The 22,575-nt window shown below is 47.7% G+C and overlaps 1 protein-coding gene across 2 annotated transcripts in view; it reads right to left on the reverse strand.

Moving 5' to 3' along the window:
• The window catches only part of NUP98 (nucleoporin 98 and 96 precursor), a 944,939-nt gene that overhangs the window by 609,658 nt on the left and 312,706 nt on the right, over positions 1 to 22,575 (reverse strand). For both annotated transcript variants that reach the window (XM_086933760.1, XM_086933759.1), the window contains exon 10: positions 12,710 to 12,791. In XM_086933760.1, coding sequence (XP_086789886.1) covers positions 12,710 to 12,791 — 82 coding nt within the window. The remainder of the gene's footprint in view (positions 1 to 12,709; positions 12,792 to 22,575) is intronic.

The raw sequence follows: 22,575 nt of genomic DNA on the forward strand, positions 1-22,575 counted from the left end.
AAAATGGCGACGCCTGGCTGCTGTGGTGCCCCGGTTGGTGTGTGTGGTGGGGTGCACTGACCGACTTGCCAGGCTTCACCGCTGCTCTATACCTATATAGAGCGGCATACATAGTCAGTCTCCCAAAAATATTGCGTGCACTGGCAGCGACCACGGCGTGGAACTCCGAGTGCCCCCTGCACTGTGCAATGCACCCCTCTGGAGCACGGAGCAGATGCCGCTACCCATGAGATTGTTGGCGGGATAGACGGGAGACCTCAACATTGGCGCCGATATCACCAACAGGCAGGAATAACGTCAATAGCTAACCGGGCGGCCTAAGGTTCTGCGAAGGGGCCTGATCTAACTTCCCCCATAGACTTGAATTGCAGGACGAGGGCGGCTCCTCTCCACCAACCGCAACGTGTGCAAAGAACTCACGGTGGTCAGGCTCCTGTACTCACACCACCACACAGCCAGGTGGTATCACCGCATCACACTGCGCCATGGGGAAGCCTGAAAAACAACAAACCAGGCTCACATTTGAGACCAAGAAGACGAATAAGACCCAACCAGAGCAGGTGGAGGAGGAACATGACACGGACCCCTCTGAAAGTAATGTCATGGACAATATTCTGAAGGCCATCCAGGCATCAAGGCAGGAAATAAATGAGAAACTAGACCTCCTGACGGGCCGAATAGACACCATGGCGGCGAAACTGGACAAGCAAGGTGAAAGACTGGACGTGACGGAGAAGAGTATCTCCGCAGTAGAGGACGACTCGCGCGCCACGACGGCCAACTGCAAGGGGATGGAGAAGGTGCTGGAGGTAATCAAGGCCAGGTCGGAGGAGTTGGAAGCGAGATCCAGGAGGAACAACATACGTATAGCGGGCCTGCCGGAATCCACGAACACAGGGCGGATGGAGACGTACGTGGAAAACCTGTGCAAAGAACTTTTTGGCGACGATCAACTATCGCCCATTTTTATTGTGGAGCGTGCCCATCGCTCCTTAGCCCCAAAACCAAAACCGGGTGCTACACCTCGGCCGATCATAGCAAGAGTTCTCAATTACCGCGACAGAGACACTATCCTGCGGCTGGCGAGAGAGAAAGGAGAGATCCAACATCAAGGTAATAGGCTGGAATTCTATCCGGATTTCACGGTGGCGGTACAACAGGCACGCAAAGAATTCAATGAGGTCAAGGCCAAACTTCGAGATCTGCAAATACCTTATGCCATAATGTATCCAGCACGCTTACGGATCACTTGGGACGACAAGCCGATATTTTTGGCGACGCCTAGAGCCGCAATGGACTTCTTGAAATCAACGGCCGGCAAAGGTAAAAGAAATAATCGCAGACACAAACATCAGGACTCAGAATGAAGGTAAGACTGTTTTATCACCATTGATACTGTGCCTGAACAGAAGTATGCGCTGACTTGTCTCACTGCCTACCAGACCGCACAGTGTGAGTGGCCTTGCCTCCCCACCTCAGACTTGGGACTCCTACAGGCACATTGAGACGTACGGACTAGCTGCTCCCTTGCCTGTACGAACTATGAACAGAAACATTCTACAGCCCCTTTGCGTACTGTCAAAATGACGGACTACGCGAATGGAACTGTAATGACCTCGCAATGGTCGGCTCTACATAGACTTGGGTAGATTCTCAAACCACTATTCTACATATTATGCTTTACCCCAAGGGAGATCGATTCTTTCTTAAGGCGCCTTCCAGCACTGACTCCTGGTCAGTTGGTGCCATGCCAATGTGAACCCGAGTGATCTGTTTATAACCCATAGATCCGCCCCCATCTTCTTGCGAGGATGGAATGCTGTGCCCTCGGCGGACCTCTACTAGGGTGGTCCCCAACTTGTTATGTTACTTATGGAAATGTTATGGGTAAAATGGCTTCGGCAGGATTGGGTTGCTGAAGTGGGTGGGAAGCGGGGTAGTTGGGGTTTGTTGTTCTTTGGGCCAAAGGACCAATTGAGATGCACTGCTGAACGCCATGTGACAATATGCATCAACTATGAGTCAATGCACGATGTTAGACTTTATATTGTTATGCTAGGATCGAATGAACTGCGATGTACTATGCCAAATTTGATTGATTGCCTAGGCTGTGTAGGGGGCCGCCTAGTCTGGAGAGTGGGTTGCGATGTCCAGCTATGCTGTACTGGGGGGACTGAATTGGCAAGGGGAGGGCAAGACACACTCCTTAGCAGTATGGGGAAGTGGAATAATGACTAGCCATAAGCTGAATTTTATTACATGGAATGTGCGGGGGTTTACTAATCCTAAGAAAGTCAGACAAATCTTTGCTACCCTCGACAGACATCACATTGATATCGCACTGATCCAGGAAACACACATCGACCCTACCACAAAAAGGTCCATTGGCACGCGTTGGGCAGAGTCCACGCACTCAGCGGCCTATTCATCCTACTCTAGCGGGGTCATGACACTGGTAAAGAAAGGGACAAATTACACGGTTACACGCACGATTATTGACACCAATGGCAGATATGTGATAATTTCTGGAAAGCTGAGGGGGCAATGTGTAACAATAGTGAATGTATATGGCCCAAATGTTGACGCTCCCGAATTCTTTCAGGAATTATGGGACCACCTATTGAACTTCACTGACACGACCCTGATCTGGGGGGGCGATTTTAATGTGGCTATGTGTGCTGCTGTAGACCGCTCCTCATCCTCCGTAGAACCACACAAAAAAGCCGGGGAGAAACTGAGGGATATGATCAATCAATCAATCAGTGACACTTATAACGCGCGCTACATACCCGTAGGGTCTCAAGGCGCTGGGGGGGGGGGGGGGGGGGGGGGGGGGGGGGGCGCTACTGCTCGAACAGCCAAGTCTTCAGCTTCTTCCTGAAGGAGAGGTGGTCTTGGGTCAGGCGCAGGTCGGGACGGAGGGAGTTCCAGGTCTTGGCGGCCAGGTAGGAGAAGGACCTTCCTCCTGTAGTCGCTCTTCGGATGCGGGGGACGGCGGCGAGGGCGTGGTTGGCTGATCGGAGGTGGCGTTTGGGAGCGTAGAAGTTGACTCGGCTGTTGAGGTAGCTCGGGCCTTGGTCGTGTAGGGCTTTGTGTGCGTGGGTGAGGAGGCGGAAGGTGATTCTTTTGTTGACGGGGAGCCAGTGAAGGTCTCAGATGTCCGGAGATGTGGCTGGTTCGTGGGATGTCGAGGATGAGTCTGGCTGAGGCGTTCTGGATCCGCTGGAGTCTCTTCTGGAGCTTGGCGGTGGTACCGGCGTAGAGGGCGTTGCCGTAGTCCAGTCGGCTGGTGACGAGGGCCTGGGTGACGGTCTTCCTGGTCTCGGTGGGGATCCACCAGAAGATCTTCCGTAGCATGCGTAGGATGTTGAAGCATGCCGAGGAGACGTTGTTGACTTGCCTGGTCATGGAGAGGGAGGAGTCCAGGATGAAGCCCAGGTTGCGTGCATGGTCTGTCGGTTTGGGTGCGGTGCCCAGGGCGGGAGGCCACCAGGAGTCGTCCCAGGCGGAGGGAGAGGAGCCCAGGATGAGGACCTCCGTCTTGTCCGAGTTCAGTTTCAGGCGGCTGGTCGTCATCCACTCGGCTACCTCTTTCATCCCTTCGTGCAGGTTGGCTCTGGCGGCGGCGGGGTCGTTGGTCAGGGAGAGGATCAGCTGGGTGTCGTCGGCGTAGGAGATTATGCTGAGGTTGTGTTTGCGTACGATGGCCGCAAGGGGGCTCATGTAGACGTTGAAGAGGGTGGGGCTCAGAGATGATCCTTGGGGGACGCCGCAGATGACTTCGGAGGCCTCTGACTTGTACGGTGGTAGGCGGACTCTCTGTGTTCTTCCGTCGAGGAAGGAGATGATCCATTCCAGCGCCTTGTCCTGGATTCCAATGTTGCTGAGGCGCCGTACTAGGGTGCGGTGGCAGACCGTGTCGAATGCCGCGGAGAGGTCTAGGAGGATGAGGGCCGCTGTTTCTCCATTGTCCATCAGGGCTCGGATGTCATCGGTGGCGGCGATGAGGGCGGTCTCGGTGCTGTGGTTGGCTCGGAAGCCGGACTGTGAGGGGTCGAGGGATCCGTTCGTCTCGAGGAAAGCGGCCATCTGCTTGTTGACGGTCTTCTCGATGACTTTGGCTGGAAACGGGAGGAGCGAGATGGGGCGGTAATTCTTGAGGTCGGTGGGGTCCGCTGTTGGTTTCTTGAGTAGAGCGCTGAGTTCGGCGTGTTTCCAGCTCTCGGGGAAGATGGTGGTGTCGAAGGATGTGTTGATGATGTCTCGCAGGTGGGGTGCGATGAGAGCGTCGGCCTTGTTGAAGACGAGGTGAGGGCAGGGGTCGGTCGGAGATCCGGAGTGGATGGAGTTCATCGTGCGGATGGTGTCTTCGGTGCTGATCGGGGTCCAGGCGTGGAGGGTGGTGGTGGGGGGTGGTTGCTCGGTCATGGTGTGCGTTGGTTGGTTGTTGAAGCTGTTGTGTATGTCCGCGATCTTGTTGTGGAAGTATGAAGCGAGGGAGTTGCAGAGGTCTTGCGATGGGGTGATGTCGTTGTTTCCTGCGCTGGGGTTGGAAAGCTCTTTCACGATGTTGAAGAGTTCCTTGCAGTTGTGTGCGTTGTTGTCCAACCGGACCTTGAATGCTGTTTTCTTGGCGGCGCGGATCAGCTGGTGGTGTTTCCGGGTGGCAAGTTTGAAGGAGGTCCTGTTGTCCGGTGTCGGTTCCCTTCTCCAGACTTTCTCGAGGGCTCGGCAGTTCTTCTTGGAGCTCTTGAGTTCGTCGGTGAACCATGGGGCTTTCTTGCTGCCGGGTCTGCTGGGCGGGGTCCTCAGGGGGGCGAGTTCGTCCGCGCAGTTGCTGATCCACTTCGTGAGGTTGTCGGCGGCCTGGCTGGGGTTCGCTGAGCTGGCAGGAGGGTGCTGGCTCAGGGAGGTGGCGAGCTGGTCTGCTGTGATCTTGTTCCAGCTTCTGCGGGCGGCCTGTTGCTGGTGTTGGTGGATCGTCGTTTTCTTGAAGGTGAAGTGGACGCATGGCTATGATGGCGGAACTGGCGCTTAAAGACATCTGGAGGGTAAGGCACCCGACAACACCGGGTGCGACCCACGTCAACCTGGCACATGGAAGCTGGTCGAGGATAGATTATTGGTTGGGGACGGGCAATACTGTGTTGTGGACCACGAACATCGACACTCCCACGCACACTATCCGACCATAACCCTGTGACACTATCACTTCAGGTACCTCACTACCAGCCCCCACCATTTAGCTGGCGGTTTAATGCGCAGGCGTTATTAGATCCTTTATACCTTACTGCTATAACTGAGGCTATTAAGGATTACTTCCGCTTAAATGTGGATTCGGTAGACGATCCCTGTGTACTATGGGAAGCATTTAAGGCTAGCGTCAGAGGGGTATGCATTAGCACGACGTCAGGCATCCTTAAAGACATTAGAGCGCAACTCACCAGGCTAGAACGGGATATGTCTGTCCTAGTACAGGAATATGCCATCACAGGAAATTTAGAGCTTCTGGGCCGACTAAAATTGAAACTCACTGACCACCAAAACTTTGCAGAAGACGAATTAAAATACGTAACTAAACGACCACTGGCCAGAAGTTTCGGTGAGGGAGGCCGTCCTGGCAGGGTACTCGCGAGGAAAATATGCACGGGAAGGGACACACAGTTCATAACTCATGTACATGACAAAAATGGGATACTTCACTCACACCCTACAGACATACTTAACAGTTTTGTTGATAACTATGCAGATCTGTACACATCCCAGGATCCAGCTCCACCGCAGGAAACCTTCCAGAACCTGCAGGATATTGCTTTAGCCTGGTTGTCAGACAACCAACGGGAATACCTGGCTCGGCCCATTACGGTGGAGGAGGTCGTTGAAACCATACAGGCGCTCCCCAACGGGAAAGCACCAGGCCCGGATGGTTATTCTTGTGAATTCTATAAACAATTTGCTGATCTTCTTGCCCCTCATCTGGTTCAGATGTATGGCGCGGCCTTTGACCAGGCAGTACTGCCACCGACGCTACGTGAGGCATTGATAATCACCCTTCTAAAACCGGGCAAACAACCGGATCAATGCGATTCATACCGCCCACTATCGCTTCTAAATGTGGACTCAAAAATCCTGGCCAAACTCCTGGCGGACCGTCTACAGCCCCTGATGACAAACTTGATACTGCCTGACCAAGCCGGCTTTATCCCCACCAGAGCTACATCGCACAATACCACAACATTGTTTGCACTGTCTCACTACCTTCAACCACAGACCAAAGCAGCGGCAGTAATGTTGGACGCTGCTAAGGCCTTCGACTCCATTGAATGGGCCTTCATCCGCACAATTCTACAGAGAATGGGTTTCCCGGTGAGATTCATTACATGGATCACACTACTGTACACACGTCCTACGGCACGGGTAAGAGTAAACGGGTATGTTTCGGGGCCCTTCGAAATAGCGAGGGGGACGAGGCAAGGGTGCCCACTATCGCCCCTACTCTTCGCACTTGCGCTGGAGCCCCTGGCATGTATAATAAGGCAAACACATAATCATTCGGCCTTGCACTTCCCTGGGAGACCCTTGCACATCTCGCTCTATGCGGACGATATGCTCTTATATGTGTGAGACCCGGAGCAGAACCTAAGCCCATTGCTTCGGGACTATGTACGATTTGGGCGGCACTCCGGGTTACAAATCAATTGGGAAAAATCGTCCATAATCCCGCTTACTGACTCCACCGCACAGTTTGTATCGGATTTCCCCTTGAAATGGCAGACGGAACCTACTAGGTATCTAGGTATATGGTACAGTCGAGATCCAGAAGAAGTCATCAGAACGAACTATGGGAGGGTATTCACGGACCTGGAGGGCAAAGTGGCTAGATGGATACAGCTACCATTGTCACTAGCCGACCGTATCGCCATCGTTAAAATGAATGTCCTGCCTAAATTTCTCTACTTATTCAATAACATACCGATCACACCCCCCAAGGTGATTTTCACAAACATCCGATCATTAATATTGAAACTCATTTGGGCGGGTAAACAGGCTCGTATTGATCTCCACACCTTGACCCTACCCTATGAGAAAGGGAGGTTCTGTGTACCAGACTTTAAGCTATACTATTTGTGTGCACAGGCCCAATACCCGTCTCACTGGTACCATCCCACCCCGTACCTCACGCATACGGCGGTTGAAGAGGGAGACACCTCACCAATTCCACTGTCCGCGATAGTGACACACAAACGACCCCCACTTCACTCAAAAGATATCAACACAGTAGACACAACGGCCCGGGCATGGAGGACACTGGGAAGGTTAGCTCACAAATTACCGTTGTACGCACCGGCGCTGCCACTGAACTTTCACCCTGAGGTGCCAGTGACAAACGAAAAAGTGGGTATGGCTATTCTAAGGGATATCGGTATAGCCACATTTGGGGACATGTATCATGATGGGTCTTTCCGCACGGTGGAAGATTTGACATATATAAGCAACCCAACACTACTCTACAAATTCACGCACTACAGGCTGCAAAGGGCGATCCAAGCCCTGTACCCGGACTACCCGAATGAACCACCGATTTTGCAAACACTGCAACTAATCATAACATCTTCAAACACATCGCACCTGGTGTCTAGACTATATAGGATGGCTCAGAGCGAAATCCCACACTCTTCCGCAAAAGCAATGCAGAGATGGAATGACACCTTACCTGAAGCATTGACAGAAAAGGACTGGTCCATCGCCTGCACCCTTCTTAAACTGCTCACCCCTAATGGGAATCTGCGCATCACACATCTGAAATATCTACACCAAACCTATTACACACCCAACAGACTACATAAATATGGGTTACGAGACAATGCAAGGTGTAAACGTTGTGGATGTGATGAGGCAGACTTTGTCCACTTAGCCTGGCATTGCCTAAAGATACATGAATATTGGGAAATGCTAATTGTAGTACTAGGCAAAATGGTGGAACTGGACATAGACTGCACCATGAAAATATGCTTATTGGGTATTCTACCTGAGGTCAGGGCGAGAAAGGGTAAGTTTTGTGCGGTGGCCCTATTGGTTGCTAAAAGGCAGGTGTCCAGGTGTTGGGAAGGGAAAACGGTTCCTACGGTTAAGATGTGGCTTAAGGACCTAACGTACTGCAGAGATAAATTGCTCACCTATGAGGAAGAATTGCAGAGACGACAACGTCCGAAAGACTTTTGGTCCTATCTGTCGGATTACTTGCTAACTATTGAGGGTGACGGGGACTCACTATAGACTTGCATGACCTGTTGTGGTGGCTAGAGTTTTAGTGCCATATTTCAGCATCCTGCATAACCTGAAATACCTTTTTTTTTTTCTCTCATGACACATTGAGACCTTGATATGCATAAGTGGCACCAGAGTGCAGAATTGACCTACGGCTCTTAATTTCACAGTTCGAACTGTTCTGTTTTATGGACTTTTCAAAAAAAAAAAACACCTAAAAAACTGAAGATTCATGTACTAACGAGATGTAATAGGTCTAAGCGAACAGATGTATGAACCTGAACTGATGCATGATGTGCCGCTGGACCCTGCGGGTTGCCAGCTGAATGGCTGTGTACAAATTCCGTATCAGCAGCTGCCGTATGCGGCCGGCCTCCGGGTTGTAGGCCACTGGCAGTAATGACTGATAACTATGTCAATAAAGATTTTGTTGAACTTAAAAAAAAAAGTGCACAAATTCCAATAAACCCTTGAAAAAGGGAGAGCTCAATGCACCAGGGTCCTGTTAGCAGGAGCCAGAAAAAAGAACTGGAAGTAAAAGGGACCTGCTGTGCATTCTGGGATACTGGGAGAAGTTCTGGAAAGTTCTCTTAAAGGCACAGTATCCTATTTAAGCCACCTAATGGCAGCCTATGGGGCTTGTCTTTCCATGCCTTCCTCTCTCATTCCAGAGGCTTTTACTGGTAGAGGCAAGTTTCTCTATGGAGGAAACTGGGCAGGCTGTGCTGTTCGTGTGGTCTTTTTGGTGGAATTTCTAGTTGAAGTACTGGACAGTGTAGCCTGTGGATATAGGCTGCATTATTTGTCTTTAAATTCTCTAAGTGTTTTTGCAGTTCTGCATTTTATGACAACTTAAGAGATTATTTTTGATTGCCGGAGTCCACGCACATGGGCGGGACAATTCACTAGATTATGACTATACACAGAGATCCTCTACTACAGAACAGGTGTTATCGTTTTCTTCTCCTATGCCAAGGCCTTTTTCCTTTTCTGATATTGCTAGAGGAATTGTTAAAGAGTGACTGACTTCCTACTTTTGGTGGGCACACCAATTCTAGGGGGCATTGGAATTTATGATCTTCATTGGACCACTGCTGAATGCCACATTGTCTGACCAAACATATCCACCCGTTTGCTTTTTTCTGCCTGGAGGTGGACCCATAGATGCTGCCGAGCTGGCCCTCCTGCAGGCTACAGACATGATGACTGAACCTGCGGCCAATTACTTAGCCCCTCCACTGTGGAGGGTCTAATTTTTTTCTCCATCCGTGGAGAAACCGCCTACAATGTGGTTAGCTCTATTCCCTGCTCCAACACCCTAGGTAACATTGGGAGGAACTGGCTACAATGCGATGGTAGCAAGGTCTTGAGCAGGATGAAGCATTCCCCTTGCCCCTCTTCTAGTTTAACCCTGTAGGGGTCTGCTGTACTCTTCCCCACTGTGATGTATATCAATAGGTCATATGGCGGGGAGGACTCCAAGGAGTATGTGTCCACCCCCTCTTCCGGGGACTATCTAGAAGTCCTGCCCATCCTCCGGTGGTTCCTCTTCAAAGGTGCCTTCTTGGTACTGGCCATTGCTCCTCCTCTTCTGACAGTCTAATTGCTACCAGTGGGGGCAACTCTGGATGCTCCACTTTGGCCTTAACTACTGTTTCCAAAGAAGTGTACCTGTAATTTATGTTTCAAGGAGTCAAACCCCTTTCTGAGGGCCTCCATTTTAGTTCAGAGACGCCTTTTCTTCCTCACGACTTTAAGCAGTTTGTTTTTTGTGCAGATCACGGGATGCTCCTCTTCTTATGCCGAATCTTTCACTTCTGGGATTGGCTTCCCCCTCCCATTTTCCCTGATCGCCTTTCGGAGTACAGGCCTATCCTGAGGGCCTATCTAGTGTACTCCTGCTATTGTTTGGGGCCTTTGAAGTTGAAGACTTCTTTGATGTGGAGTCTGACCCTTACAGTTATGTCCCCAATCTCCAATGTACCTTGTATCTCCTGCTTTCGGTGTCCTTCGCACCGTTTCTTCAGTACCTTTCCCTTCTCAGCGTCAGCAGTCTCGACCTCGGAGTCCTGCCATTGCGCTGTATTAACGACGCTGTAGGTCACCTCCATCCATCCTGGTGGTACGCTCCTGCATTTACACGGTGGTGTAGTGAACCCACCTCTAATTCTTCCTTAGTTTAAGGGCTTGGTCTGAAACTCAGTGCAGGCTTTGCACCCTTCCATTTCGTGGTCTCTGAGAAGGCACAAGTTGCAGACTTGCTGACTATTCTTCTGTGCCAACTTTTTGTGACATCTAGGCACAACCTGAACAGTTTATGCTCCATATCCCCGATGCATTCTCCGTGCCATACTGCTGAAGACCTTGCGGTCTTGCAGGGTTATCCAACCCAGAGTTTGGCGTTCCTCGCTGATGTTTTCCCAGAGCTCACTTCAGCTCATCCAGGCCCCTTGGTGGAAAAAAGAAGCAGGATATGGCACAGCGCAATAAATCTTCTGGGTCATACGGCTCACGTCATAGTGGAGGGACACTAAAAACTGTTGAAGACTATGCCTCCCCAAAAAAATAATTATCATGTGTCGATGGATACTCAAGCAGTCATGGTAATAGTACACATCACCCAGCTACTTCCATTGCGGGGGACAGATTTTGTGCCACTATCGAAAGAGATACTCTTTACTTTAGACTATGAACCTAAACAATTAAGTTGTATGCATCTTCCAATAGTGGCAAGGACAGAGAAGGAAGATAGATGCTGCTTTCTTCATCGAGAGGCCACCTACATAGAGTAATGTAGCTGCATTCCTATCAAATAGCACAGACGGCACAGATATTTGGAAAAATGCAGGATAAATGTTAAAAACTATTTACCAGGTAAAAGGTTAAAACTGTTGGACAAAGCAACAAAAATATTTATGCCCAAAATATGACTTTTGAAAAAAATTATGTCTAATGCAGAGCCTTGCGTACAGAGATCCTACTATAAAAGAAAGAAAATTCTGAGGGTTCAACTAAGTTGTGCTGAAATATGGGGTGGGAGGAGGTGATTTTTTTGGGTTGCAAAGAAGCAATAATGCAGGTTTTCAGACATGCCAGGTTGTAAGCCAATAAAGACTCCTTTCTGGTATTTCTTTTAATTTTTTTTAAAGAAGATAAATGTTGTGCCGCATGCTAATAAACTTATTTTACAAGTATATATAAATAATTAAAGAGAAAAATAAACATTAAATATTGATTTTGGATAAGTACTTTTTCTAGAATGTTACCTCTTCTCCCCATTGAAAGTTCTAGATTTTACAAATGGGCAGATCTAGTGAATACTGATAAATATATAAGAATCCATGATCGAGATGTGGGTTTGCAGTTCATACTGAAATTAATTTAAATAATGTACAGCTCACTGTGCATCTTTACTACTTAAAAAAAAGTCAAACGTAGGCTATAAGAAAACTTAGAACCTTAAAAGCACTGGCTAACAATCCCATATGGTTGGCAAAATACTGCCAAAATAGAACTTTCGCATACCACAGCACCCTTCATCACAAAGATTGATAAATACAGCACATACATAAACTGATGTGCACAATACTGCACCATATTTTACATACCTGAATCGCGATGCATAGAGAAGAATTTACTCCAAGTAAGCAACAGAAAGCAGACCGCCCTATGCAGAAAAACAGGTGCAGGCTGCAGTACACCACCCTCCACATAAACATAACACTACATTAAGATCTCCCAAATTCAAACTCAATTTTAGCTACAAACTAATCTAATCTACACAACCCCATTATAAACACCATATACTAACTTCAATAAACAGATAAATCAATTGTAGGCCTTCCAAGATCGACTCTAAAGGATGTCCAGCAGGAAAATGGGATGTTACTCGTCATTAACCAACATGTATTCACATATCGAAGCACTTGAATGATAAAAAGTAGAAACATGTTTAAAGTCATGTTTCAAGTGATGATGCTGAATCGCATGGGTACAGATGTAGCCATATACGTGCCCAGTGAACCAATAGTCGGGGTCCCCCCCCCCCCACTTTTGAACAGTGATAAAGGCTTTCCTCTAGTATGATGCTCCACTATAATTATTTTTCAAAGTCAATGGAAAGGCTACTGTCGCCAAACAACTGATTATAAGCAAGTACGACATCTGCTGAAATAAATACGCACAACCACCTCAAAAAGGCTGCCAAAGGAAACATTTAGAATTTCAAAAGTGGGTTTCTTGCAACATGCGCCTATGTGTGCATATCACCCAATTTCCAGATGCCCAACTATCCTCTATTACCTGTAGGACGCTCACTATAACCTGAGTGAGATCGGTTTGTGTTCTACTTGGTGTAATGAAGGATGGTCATCCCAAATTGAATGTATGGCAAGGTTAAAAACATTTGTATCAGTTAATAAAATCAGATTTATTTCATTACCAAAGAGCCCACCAGTGGTTGTACCAAAAGATGGTGCGCTTGTTGTGGTGGTTCCAAATCCAACAGGTTTGTTAAAGAGGCTCTGAAAGGAGAAAACAGCTTGTCATTTAGAAACTTAAGGCAGAACGAAGGAACAAGTCTAACAAGCTTAATATGTAATCATTGTAATATTTAAAATGAGTAAAAACAAAGTAAATCACCATAATGTAGCTCATGCAGCAAGGTAAATGTACCAGTATGGGTCACAATTGTAACAGTTACCATTTACTTAATTTGTGCACTTTACTGCTTTTGAGTAGTAAAGTTCCATTAATTAGATGGGGAAAACATGGTTTATTATAAGTAAAATCCTGCAGTGTGACTTTGAATGTTCTATATTTTATTTAGAGTAAAAGTATGAATTATTAGGATTTAAAATGTACAAAAAACTTGTTGTGGGCAACTTTCTTCTAAAACTTTTTTGGCATCGACTTAAACTTCATGAAATGCATGATGTATATGTCCCCAATAAAAGTGATTTACCCACCCCAAAAAATGACCAAATAAATAAAAGGTGAGCCAGGCAAGACTTACTGATAATGATTTTTTAGCTTAGAAGACAGAATATCAGTAGCCTTTATGACGTAAACTGGCATTGAGAGCCTTAGGATTAAGGCCAGACACCAGCACTTGCCATAAAAGATGTTCCAGTACTTATTTAACAGCATCACAACTCAGATGAAAAAGCAGTTATCGGTACTCTATGCTTTGAACTCATTAGTGGGGTTAGCGATTGACTTTACTTAATACATCACTGTGGACAAAGGATTAGTACAACTGGTTCTCAATTCGAAAGCAATTTATTATTCAATAACAGTAAAAACAAGAAACATTCAGACTGTTAGTTAATGATCAATTATTAACCATATTTAGCTAAACACTGAGCTTCACACAACTGTTGAATGAAAGGCAATGATTGGTGAACAAATAGTTAACCCAATGTGTATTTGCAAGGTGAACCTAAGTTGGCATGTATAGCACCACCCTAAGGCAAGAACGGAGGAAGCCAGGAGACCACAAAGAAACAGTCTCAGACCCACATGTTAAGCAAGGATTGACAACGTCAAACGTTCTGGCTTTTGTTTTGTAAAAATATTTTATTAAATTTCAACAAGAGACACAGATTTGGCAGCACATGGCACCACCAAGCAACCTTCCTTGTACAAGCAGTAGAAATTAACAAGAACAATTTTTTTTAAAAAAACGGTTGTTTGATTTAGTTGCTCGCCGTGAAATGGATCCAAAAAAAAAAAACTGCAGCGAATGGTGCGCACGCGCCACTGCCAGCATCTATCTTTAATTATGGCGGCTGTATCTGGCCGCCATAATTGAAGACATATGGGTTTTAGTGCGCGTAACAGACAATAATAGGCCATAGGCGGAGCTACGCGACCGCCTATGGCCTTTTGTTGTTCTGTTATAAAACATCACGCATGCAAAGTACAATCAAAATGGACCTTGAAAGGCATATGCACGAGCTATGTGGAATTTCAAGGTCCATTTTTGAAACCCTAATAAAAGGGCTTTTCGCTCGCGAGCCCTAAAAATTGATATTTCCTCACCACTTTAAGCTCAGTCCTGCCAGATGGCATTCCGCTACAAACTACAGCAAATTTGAACATTAACAACTGAATGTTCAGTTTGTGCTTAATGGTATGCTTCGATCATCTGCTTTTTGATGGAGACTTCAAGCCCCAGAATCCTCACCTTTTGAATATTCCTCAGACTGAATCCGGAAACTTTTAAGAAGCACCTCTGCATGCCGGTAGGTGGTGCAGTGAGACTCCCCATTGACTGTTCCGCTCAGGAAAAGGATGTGTGAAACCTGCGTATGCGCAACTACCATGCCCAGACATCAGTTTTCTTTCCACACCACCAGGCGCTGATCCAGCGCTTAGTCTCTTTTAGACATCTTCCTCATCCAAATTTCCAACATGCAAGGGGAATATCCCCTTCCAAAACAACGTGTTTTAAATCATGTAAGGACTGTGGCAAGCAAATGTCTGACAGAGCCTCTTGAAATATGCATGTGGTATTTGGAGTCAAGTCATGAATTCAAAGCCTGAAGTGATTAATGAACCTAAAGGCCATACAAGACTGCAAAGCGAAACTATACATCTCCGAGCACGCTAAGTCTCTGTGACGAGGCTGATCCAAGTAGGTAGTTCGGAACCAGATTCTGAAGTTGACGGAATTGTTTCAGAACTCTGTCTTTATCTCGATCAGTCATCAGAAAGTTGAAGGGGAAAAAAACCCACAAGAAATTTAGGTGGGACTTGACTCATTTCCACCACTCACATTCTCCTGAGAAGGCACAAGAGTGGCACTATACATCTCAAACTCACTCCCAAAATCGATCAATGTCAGTATTTCAGAAATTGATTCAACACAATCTGAGATTCTGGGCTATCCACCATACCAAAGCAGATGGAAGAGTTCTGAGAAGCCATGTTCGGACTCTTCAGGTCCTTTAAAACTCCCTCTGGAACTTCTTCGAACATCATGGAGTCGAGAGGACTTCCATCATCTGGATTACTGCAGCAGGTTTACCCTTGGAACCAGTTGTACCCTCCAACCGCATCCCAGGGCAGTCTCCGGCTCAAGTTCCAACGCCCTCTCCAGCACCATGGTTCACACCAGTTTCTGAAACTTCAACGCTGACTCAATCAATGCTGGAAGACGAGATACCTATTGTACACTCTGAGTCAGAGCTGTTCGATATCGACTGATGCTGCACCAAGCCACTGTCGATGCACCACTTCCTCTGTCAACCTGCCACCAGTACAAGGGACAAAACACACCTTGCACTCCCTGTTTGGCACAGAATCGGACAATGATTACCATGCAGATAATGACTTGACTGCCATGCCATTAAAGAGAACTCATATGATGACCCAATAGAGAGTAGTGGCCTCGATATCTCCCTACCAGAGTTGGGGATACTCTCACTCCCTGGTCCTGCCAGTGAAGAGAGCGCTTCAAACGCCTAGGTGATGCGTAGAGTGGTTTAAGTCCTTGATATTCAACTCCCCACCTTGAAGGTTAAGACCAATGTCCTGACAGAAGTCATACATCAAGGGCTAACATCCACTGCACCTCTTGCCTTTCAATGATTCACTTACAAATACCATTTTGGAGGCTGCGCCAAACTTTTCTCTGCCCAACTCCACCCCCCCCCCTCCTTCTAACCGCCAGACCACAAGATACTACCACCCTGACCCAGGCCACCTGCGTTTTCGTCTTAGTTCCACTATCCAGAAAGCCTGGTGGCGCATGAATCTACAAGCAAACCAAACCCAAACATATCCAAACACTTTCCCAGATATTGAATCAAAAAAGAGATGAGCCCTCTGGAAAGAGTATTCTCAGCCACCCCTTTGGCTCTTAGATCAGTGAATGCCAGCTGACTCTTGGGGTGCTAGTCCCAAGCTCTTCTTTGGGATCCACTGGCTCAGGTGTTCCTGAAGATCTCCAGCCTTTTCGTTGGCAGGCTATACAGGATGGCTGTGAAGATCCCAAGTCCACAATTCGTTGTAGCTTGGAAACCACCAATTAATCGGGTGGGTGTATTCGCTACTATGCTTGGCTGGTGTTAACCTGTTTATATGATGTCCAGTCATCCTTCAAGCAACATGCCCTTTGATGGGACTTGCCAGTTTGCAGACAAGGCAGATTCCACTCCAGAGGTTCGAGGAGAGTAGGGCCACGGCACTCTTCCTGGGCTTATCTGCTTTACCTCGAAAACCGGGTCACTCCTATTACTCCTTTCATGGTTTCAGCAGAGGTATCCAGTACCAACAGCCAACCCAACCACAACAAGATGCCCAGCAGTTTTGCAGCTGAGGACATGGTGCCCAACTTTAACGGGATGCCCTGTTCACTGCACCACCACCTGCTAAACCCTTTTAGCGCACCAGGGGCAGAGCACAGCAAACCGCTGGGAGGAAGGATCTGACTATTCTTGCCAGATAGTCTGTCCACAACTTCAGAAAGGTGGGTCCTGAAAATTGTTTGGATGGGGTATGCACTAACATTAGTTTCCACGCCGCCACACAGTATGCACTAACCGTAATTTCCTCGCCGCCACACCTTCCACTATTCTCATGCCCACTGAAGGAGGACCATCTGTCCGTTTTGCAGCAAGAATGTGCAAGCTCTTTTAGCTAAAGTGGCTATTGAGAGGGTGCCTGCGCCAGAAGTACGACGTGGTTGCCATTTCCGCCACTTTCTGGTGCCCAAAAAGGATGGAGTCCTTTGTCCTATTTTAGGTATGCACGCACTCAACTACTTCCTTCGCAGGGAAAGATACAAAATGCTCACTCTAGCCCAGGTCTAGTCTGCACCTGGCCCATCAGCGCAATCATTGGTTCCTGGTGGGTCAGAAGCACTTACAGTCCACAGTGCCCCCCCCCCCCTTTGATCTCAGGTCCCTTGGGTGTTCACGGACATGATGGCAGTGTTAACAGCACACTTTTGGAGGTCGAGCTTGGGGAACCTCGAGCTAGGTGAAGTCTTTCCCTAGCTCGAGGACTGGCTACTGAAGGCAGGCTAGCACCATGCAGACGTCAGCCACCTAGAAACTATGGCCAACCTCCTCATCCTTGGGGTTCACTATCAACATGCTGAAGTCACATCTTACTCCTTTTCAGGCTCTCCCCTTCATCAGAGGTTTGGTTTTGTGACTTTTCCCCGGGGAGTGTCCAGGACATTCAAGCTAGAATTACGATCTTCCAGTCTCAGTCCTGGATTTTAGTGAGGTCGACTCAGGCTGCTGGGAGGGATAGCTGTAGGAATCTGGCTCTGTATATACTATACCAAAATGAGGTATAGTGTGCACAGAGTCCAGGGGAACCTCAAAGGTAGGCAGAGGTAAAGGAAGATAGCACATTACTCTATTTGTGGTAGTGTGGGCGAGCAGCAAGACTTTATCAGAGGGTAGTGTTCAGCATTTGCTGTACACACTCAGGCAAGAAATGGGCTGCACACACTCAGACTGAACTCAGACTAATTTGGTTTGTATAAAAATGTTAAGTTATTTTATTTCAGGAACCAAGCCAAGCCTGGCACCGGTAAATGAAATAAATGCTTTGCAAAATATTATGCAGTATTTACAAGTAAATGCAAGTTCAAATGCAGTTGTTTGAAATACAGGTAAGTCAAGGTATTGAAATTACTGTAACGATTACTTTAAGTTACTTTTTCTGTTCCGTGTGATAGGGCTAAATATCACACTGGACCAAACACGACGGAGCCACTCTATGGAACCCATCCGGCTGCACAGCCCCATCCGGAGTTGTATGAATCCAATAAATCGAACTTTAAATTACGCCTCTTTTAATCTTTCTTTTTACACATGACATTTTTCTTCTTCAATTTATTTTAGTCATTCATCTGCGTGCAATGGTGTGAATACAAACGCAGTAGGGGTACACCCAATGCATTTCGGGAACACTTTCCCTTCATCAGGGGTATCTGTAATGCAAGAATTCAACAACACCTTCAGTATACACATGATGTTCCTGAAATGAATACAAAAACTTCAATTAAACCCATTATATAAACACTGCAGCTGAGCCGATTATGTAAACATGGACTGCCCGGATACAGTTTTAACCGGTCACTCATTACCACCCCCATCCCAATAAACAACCTATACTACGCGTTTTCCCCATTGAGACAACTCTAGTACAAACATCACCAAGCCCACAATGCTACCACTCCATCTAATGGGTAACCCCCTATTCTCAACTCCTTTCTGTGCTTACCGTGGTATTTATTCTTTGTTAAAAACCAAATTCTAAAGTACGTTACACATATCCGTAACATTAAAACAGTTCCACCACGCCATGTCATTTTCCTGCTGTTTCGAGGCCCTTTCTTCTCTTGTCCCAATACTGCTTTACTAACTTACTAATCGTCTCCACCTTATGTATCTCTCTCAATTAAACAACTAACGTACTCATGCATTCATAAAAGGCGGAAGCCAAACTGCTAAAAGGATTCCCTATCTAACACGGTATCCTTCAATCCTGCTGGGATTATCTAATACTACTTGTCACAGAGTGCCCCTGGTTGTCTCGCTAATTAGAGTAACCCGACCCAAACCAAATGGCGAATGTAATGAATCCAATTGCGATTGTTATATTTACCTATTCCTTATTGCACATTCTTAGCCCAGTCTTTCAACTTCAATGTAATGCATTGTGTTCATCAAATAATTTAGCCATGAAAACTTGCTGTTTAAAAGTCTGCACACATGTCCAATGATACCCCCTTATTGTTCTACGCCGTTCGTGACAGGAAAACACCCCTCCTTTGATCATCTTCTTCACGAGTCCCGGTACTCTCCATTTTCCACTTTCAGCTTTGTGGGTGCTATCTCACAGTGAGGACAGAAATTAATTCAGACAACGGGGAAATGGCGCGAACCGAGCTTGCACGCTCAGAGAAAAAGTTTAAATGGTCAAGCATGAAGAAATATAAAACCGAAAAAAAGAAGGTGTGCATCTCACTCAAACAATCATTGTCTAGATATCACACTGGGACATTTCCTAGAGAAAGGGTAAGTAAAATCAGTTTTGCACAATTGTTTTTTTCAGGTTTCCATACAAATTCACGTCACAGAAAATTTTTCAGGGAAAAAACAGTCAATAGGTTCCTAAGAAGAGAAATAAAGTTAACGGTTACCAGGTAAGTAATCGATCTTTGGGGTGGAGTTTCTGGGGTTAGAACGAGGGTTCCCCCAGGGTCAAGGATGCACCCTCAGTGGCACTAAGACAGCTGGGTGCTGAGGCCCAATGTTATCCAAAGAGGACAGGGAGCCTACGGCTGGTGGCTGCTTATGAGCAGGCCTCGGGGTTGTGGGAGCAAAGCTCCTAGTGTTAGGCTCAGGGCAAAGGGGTATCCTGTTAAGCACAAAAGGTGCACCTGCAGCGGTGCAGGGGCGACTGGGTGCTGTTTTGGCGTTGGGTGCCCTGCTGGGTTCAATGGGGATTCTACGGTTTCAACAAAGACTGCAGGCTCGGGACGAAGATCTTCTGGAGGTGACCACCGGCTGAGCCAACCAAGGTCTTGGGGCTTCAGGTACAGGGGTGTCTTTAGGCGTCGAGTTTCTCTTACCAGCTCGGGTCATTCTCCAGAAAGAGGCTGCAGGCTTCGCTGGGGGATTTGAGGCAGGTCAGAGATCACCAGATCTCGGGTCAGAATACCCGGGGAGACCTCCTCGTGGTGTTGGGTCACTTGAATTCAGGCCATGGGAGACCGGTGCAGACTCGCGGATTCGGCCAGAGTCTGTGGGTGAACAAATACAGTGTTCAAGGGAGACAGTCTTTTCCTTGGAAGGCAGGGCAGGTCCTCTGGGTTCTTAAGTTTACTGGCAGGAGGACACCTGAGTTTTGCTTCTGCAGGTTCGAGGTGAGGTCAGGCTAGTAGGGTTCGGCCAAGTTAGTGGGCCAACAACAAGAAGGGGGGGCGGGGGGGGGGGGGGGGGGGGGGGGGGCTCGCGAGCTTGTTATGGTCCAGTGTCCGTGCTCCTCAAATGCTAGCTAGATCATAAGGGACACTGTTCCAGGTGTAGGGTGCGGTATGTCACCCAACCTGAAAGAGGAGGTAAAGAATAGGGGAGAGGTAGAGAAAAGGGGGTGAAAAAGAGAAAGAGGCAGAGGTTCGTTCACAGTATCAAGGATCCAATCCCGAAGGGGAGAGCTAAGTCTTGCCTCTTAGTCGCCCTCACACTCCCCGAAGGACGTCATGCTTCATCATCGGGCCGGTGCTGCAATGCCCGATGGGCCCCCGAAGGGTCTCTTTTGTGGAGATCTTTTAAAGAGAAAAGCCATTTGGTGAGTGTGGGTGTGTGTGTGGGGGGGAGGGGTATCCTGGGAGAAATAGTGGAGAAGTGCGTGCGGAGGTGGATAAAATTACCTAGGGATTTTAGTGTGGTACCCCTGGTAGGTTAAAAAACCAAAGGGTTAGTGAGTCACAATAAGGCATAATGTGCCAGTGTAATTAAACACAAGGTCGACATGTTTCATGCTATGAATGTCCTAGTGATCTGTAGCGTTTCTTCAAGACCTAGAAAAGGAAAGTGAAAGTGCACATCAGAAAGGGGGGGTGGGTTCCGTAGTGGTAACCCCGTTGCTGAGAGGTAGCTCGGAGTGAACCCTAGGATGGTGTACCTAGAGGGGTCCACAATCTCTGGGAGTAGATGTGTCCAAGCGGTGCCCTCTTATTACACGGGAGGTGTATCCCACGGCTATGCGTCGCTGGTTAAGCCCGTATCATAGTGAGGTTATGACTGGTGCCTTGTCCTGTGCACCTACCCTCGCCAGTGGCTGCCTGAGTGTAAGCACGACGGAACACCCCTCCCCCCTCCTTTCTGACGTGCACTTTCACTTTCCTTTTCTAGGTCCTGAAGAAATGCTACAGATCACTAGGACATTCATAGCGTGAAACATGTCGACCTTGTGTTTAATTACACTGGCACATTATGCCTTATTGTGACTCACTAACCCTTAGGTTTTTTTAACCTACCAGGGGTACCACACTAATAAATAACCCACTAGTGGAAACCCCTAGGTAATTTTATCCACCTCCACACGCACTTCACCACTACTTCTCTCTGGATTCCACCCACACTCACCAAACAGCTTTTCTCTTTAAAAGATCTCTGCAAAAGAGACTCTTTGGGGGTCTGTGGGACTTTGCAGCGCCGGCCCGACAAGGAGCATAAAAAGCTAGTTGATGAAGCATGACATCCTTCGGGGTGTGTGAGGGCGACTAAGAGGCAAGACTTGGCCCTGCCCTTCGGGATTGGATCCTTGATACTGGGGTTGAACCTCTGCCTCTCTCTTTTTCACCCCCTTTTTCTCTACCTCTCCCCTATTCTAATCTTTACCTCCTCTTTCATGTTGGGTGACATACCGCACCCTACAACAGGAACAGTGTCCCTTATGATCTAGCCAAGTTAGTGGGCGTCGTCTTCTTAGCTTCAGTACAGCTGGACGGTCCTTTTCTTCTTGGTCGTTTCTTATCAGAGGAGGAAAGGTTCAGGGATGCCCCTAAATGCTAGATTTAGGGGTGTTGCAGGTAAGTACAGGTTGGGAACAATGGGTTCCTTCCTTGGGGTGGGTACACCCCCTATTATCCCATCCTCCAGTAGGAGGGGGGGGGGGCATATGCCTCACTGCTTGGCTGGATCCCCACATCTGCAAGATGGCGGGGACTGAGTTGTGCTTCACCTCGCCTCCCCCACCCACAGTGGGGTTGGCAAAGGTGGGCACACCTCCCTTCCTCACTTTGTTTTCCGGCCGGTTCTCCCGCCCAAAGTGGGGGTCAGAACTGGTGGGAACCAGCTGCTGGAAGCAGCAAAATGCCTGTGGCAGCTCACAAAGGTGGCAAGCCTTTGAAGCTTACCCTTCGTGGACCCTGCCCATCTTGGGGGAGGAGGCTTGGCACCTCGTACCAGGATGTGATTGTTTCAGACCCAAAAGAGAAGCAGGCTCTCGATCCAGGGGTCCAGAAACATGTATAGTGGTTGCAGCTGATGAGTAGCCACTCAGCCTGGGCTCTAGTGTTAGGTCACTTTTCAGGGGGCATCTCTAAGATGCCCTCTTTGTGCATTCTTCATTAAATTCGGCACTGGCATCAGTGTGGGTTTAATGAGCCGAGTAGTTTGATACCGAACTTCACAGTTTTCAGTAAAACCATTAAGGTAATTTGGAGTTTGTAATGACAAACTCCAGGCACCATATACTCTTAATGGCATTACTGCACTTACAATGTGTAGGAATTGGCTTATGCAAATGAAACAATTGATGGACGAAATGCTG

Source organism: Lissotriton vulgaris, chromosome 8 (genome assembly GCF_964263255.1).
Source record: "Lissotriton vulgaris chromosome 8, aLisVul1.2, whole genome shotgun sequence".
NCBI lineage: Eukaryota > Metazoa > Chordata > Amphibia > Caudata > Salamandridae > Lissotriton > Lissotriton vulgaris.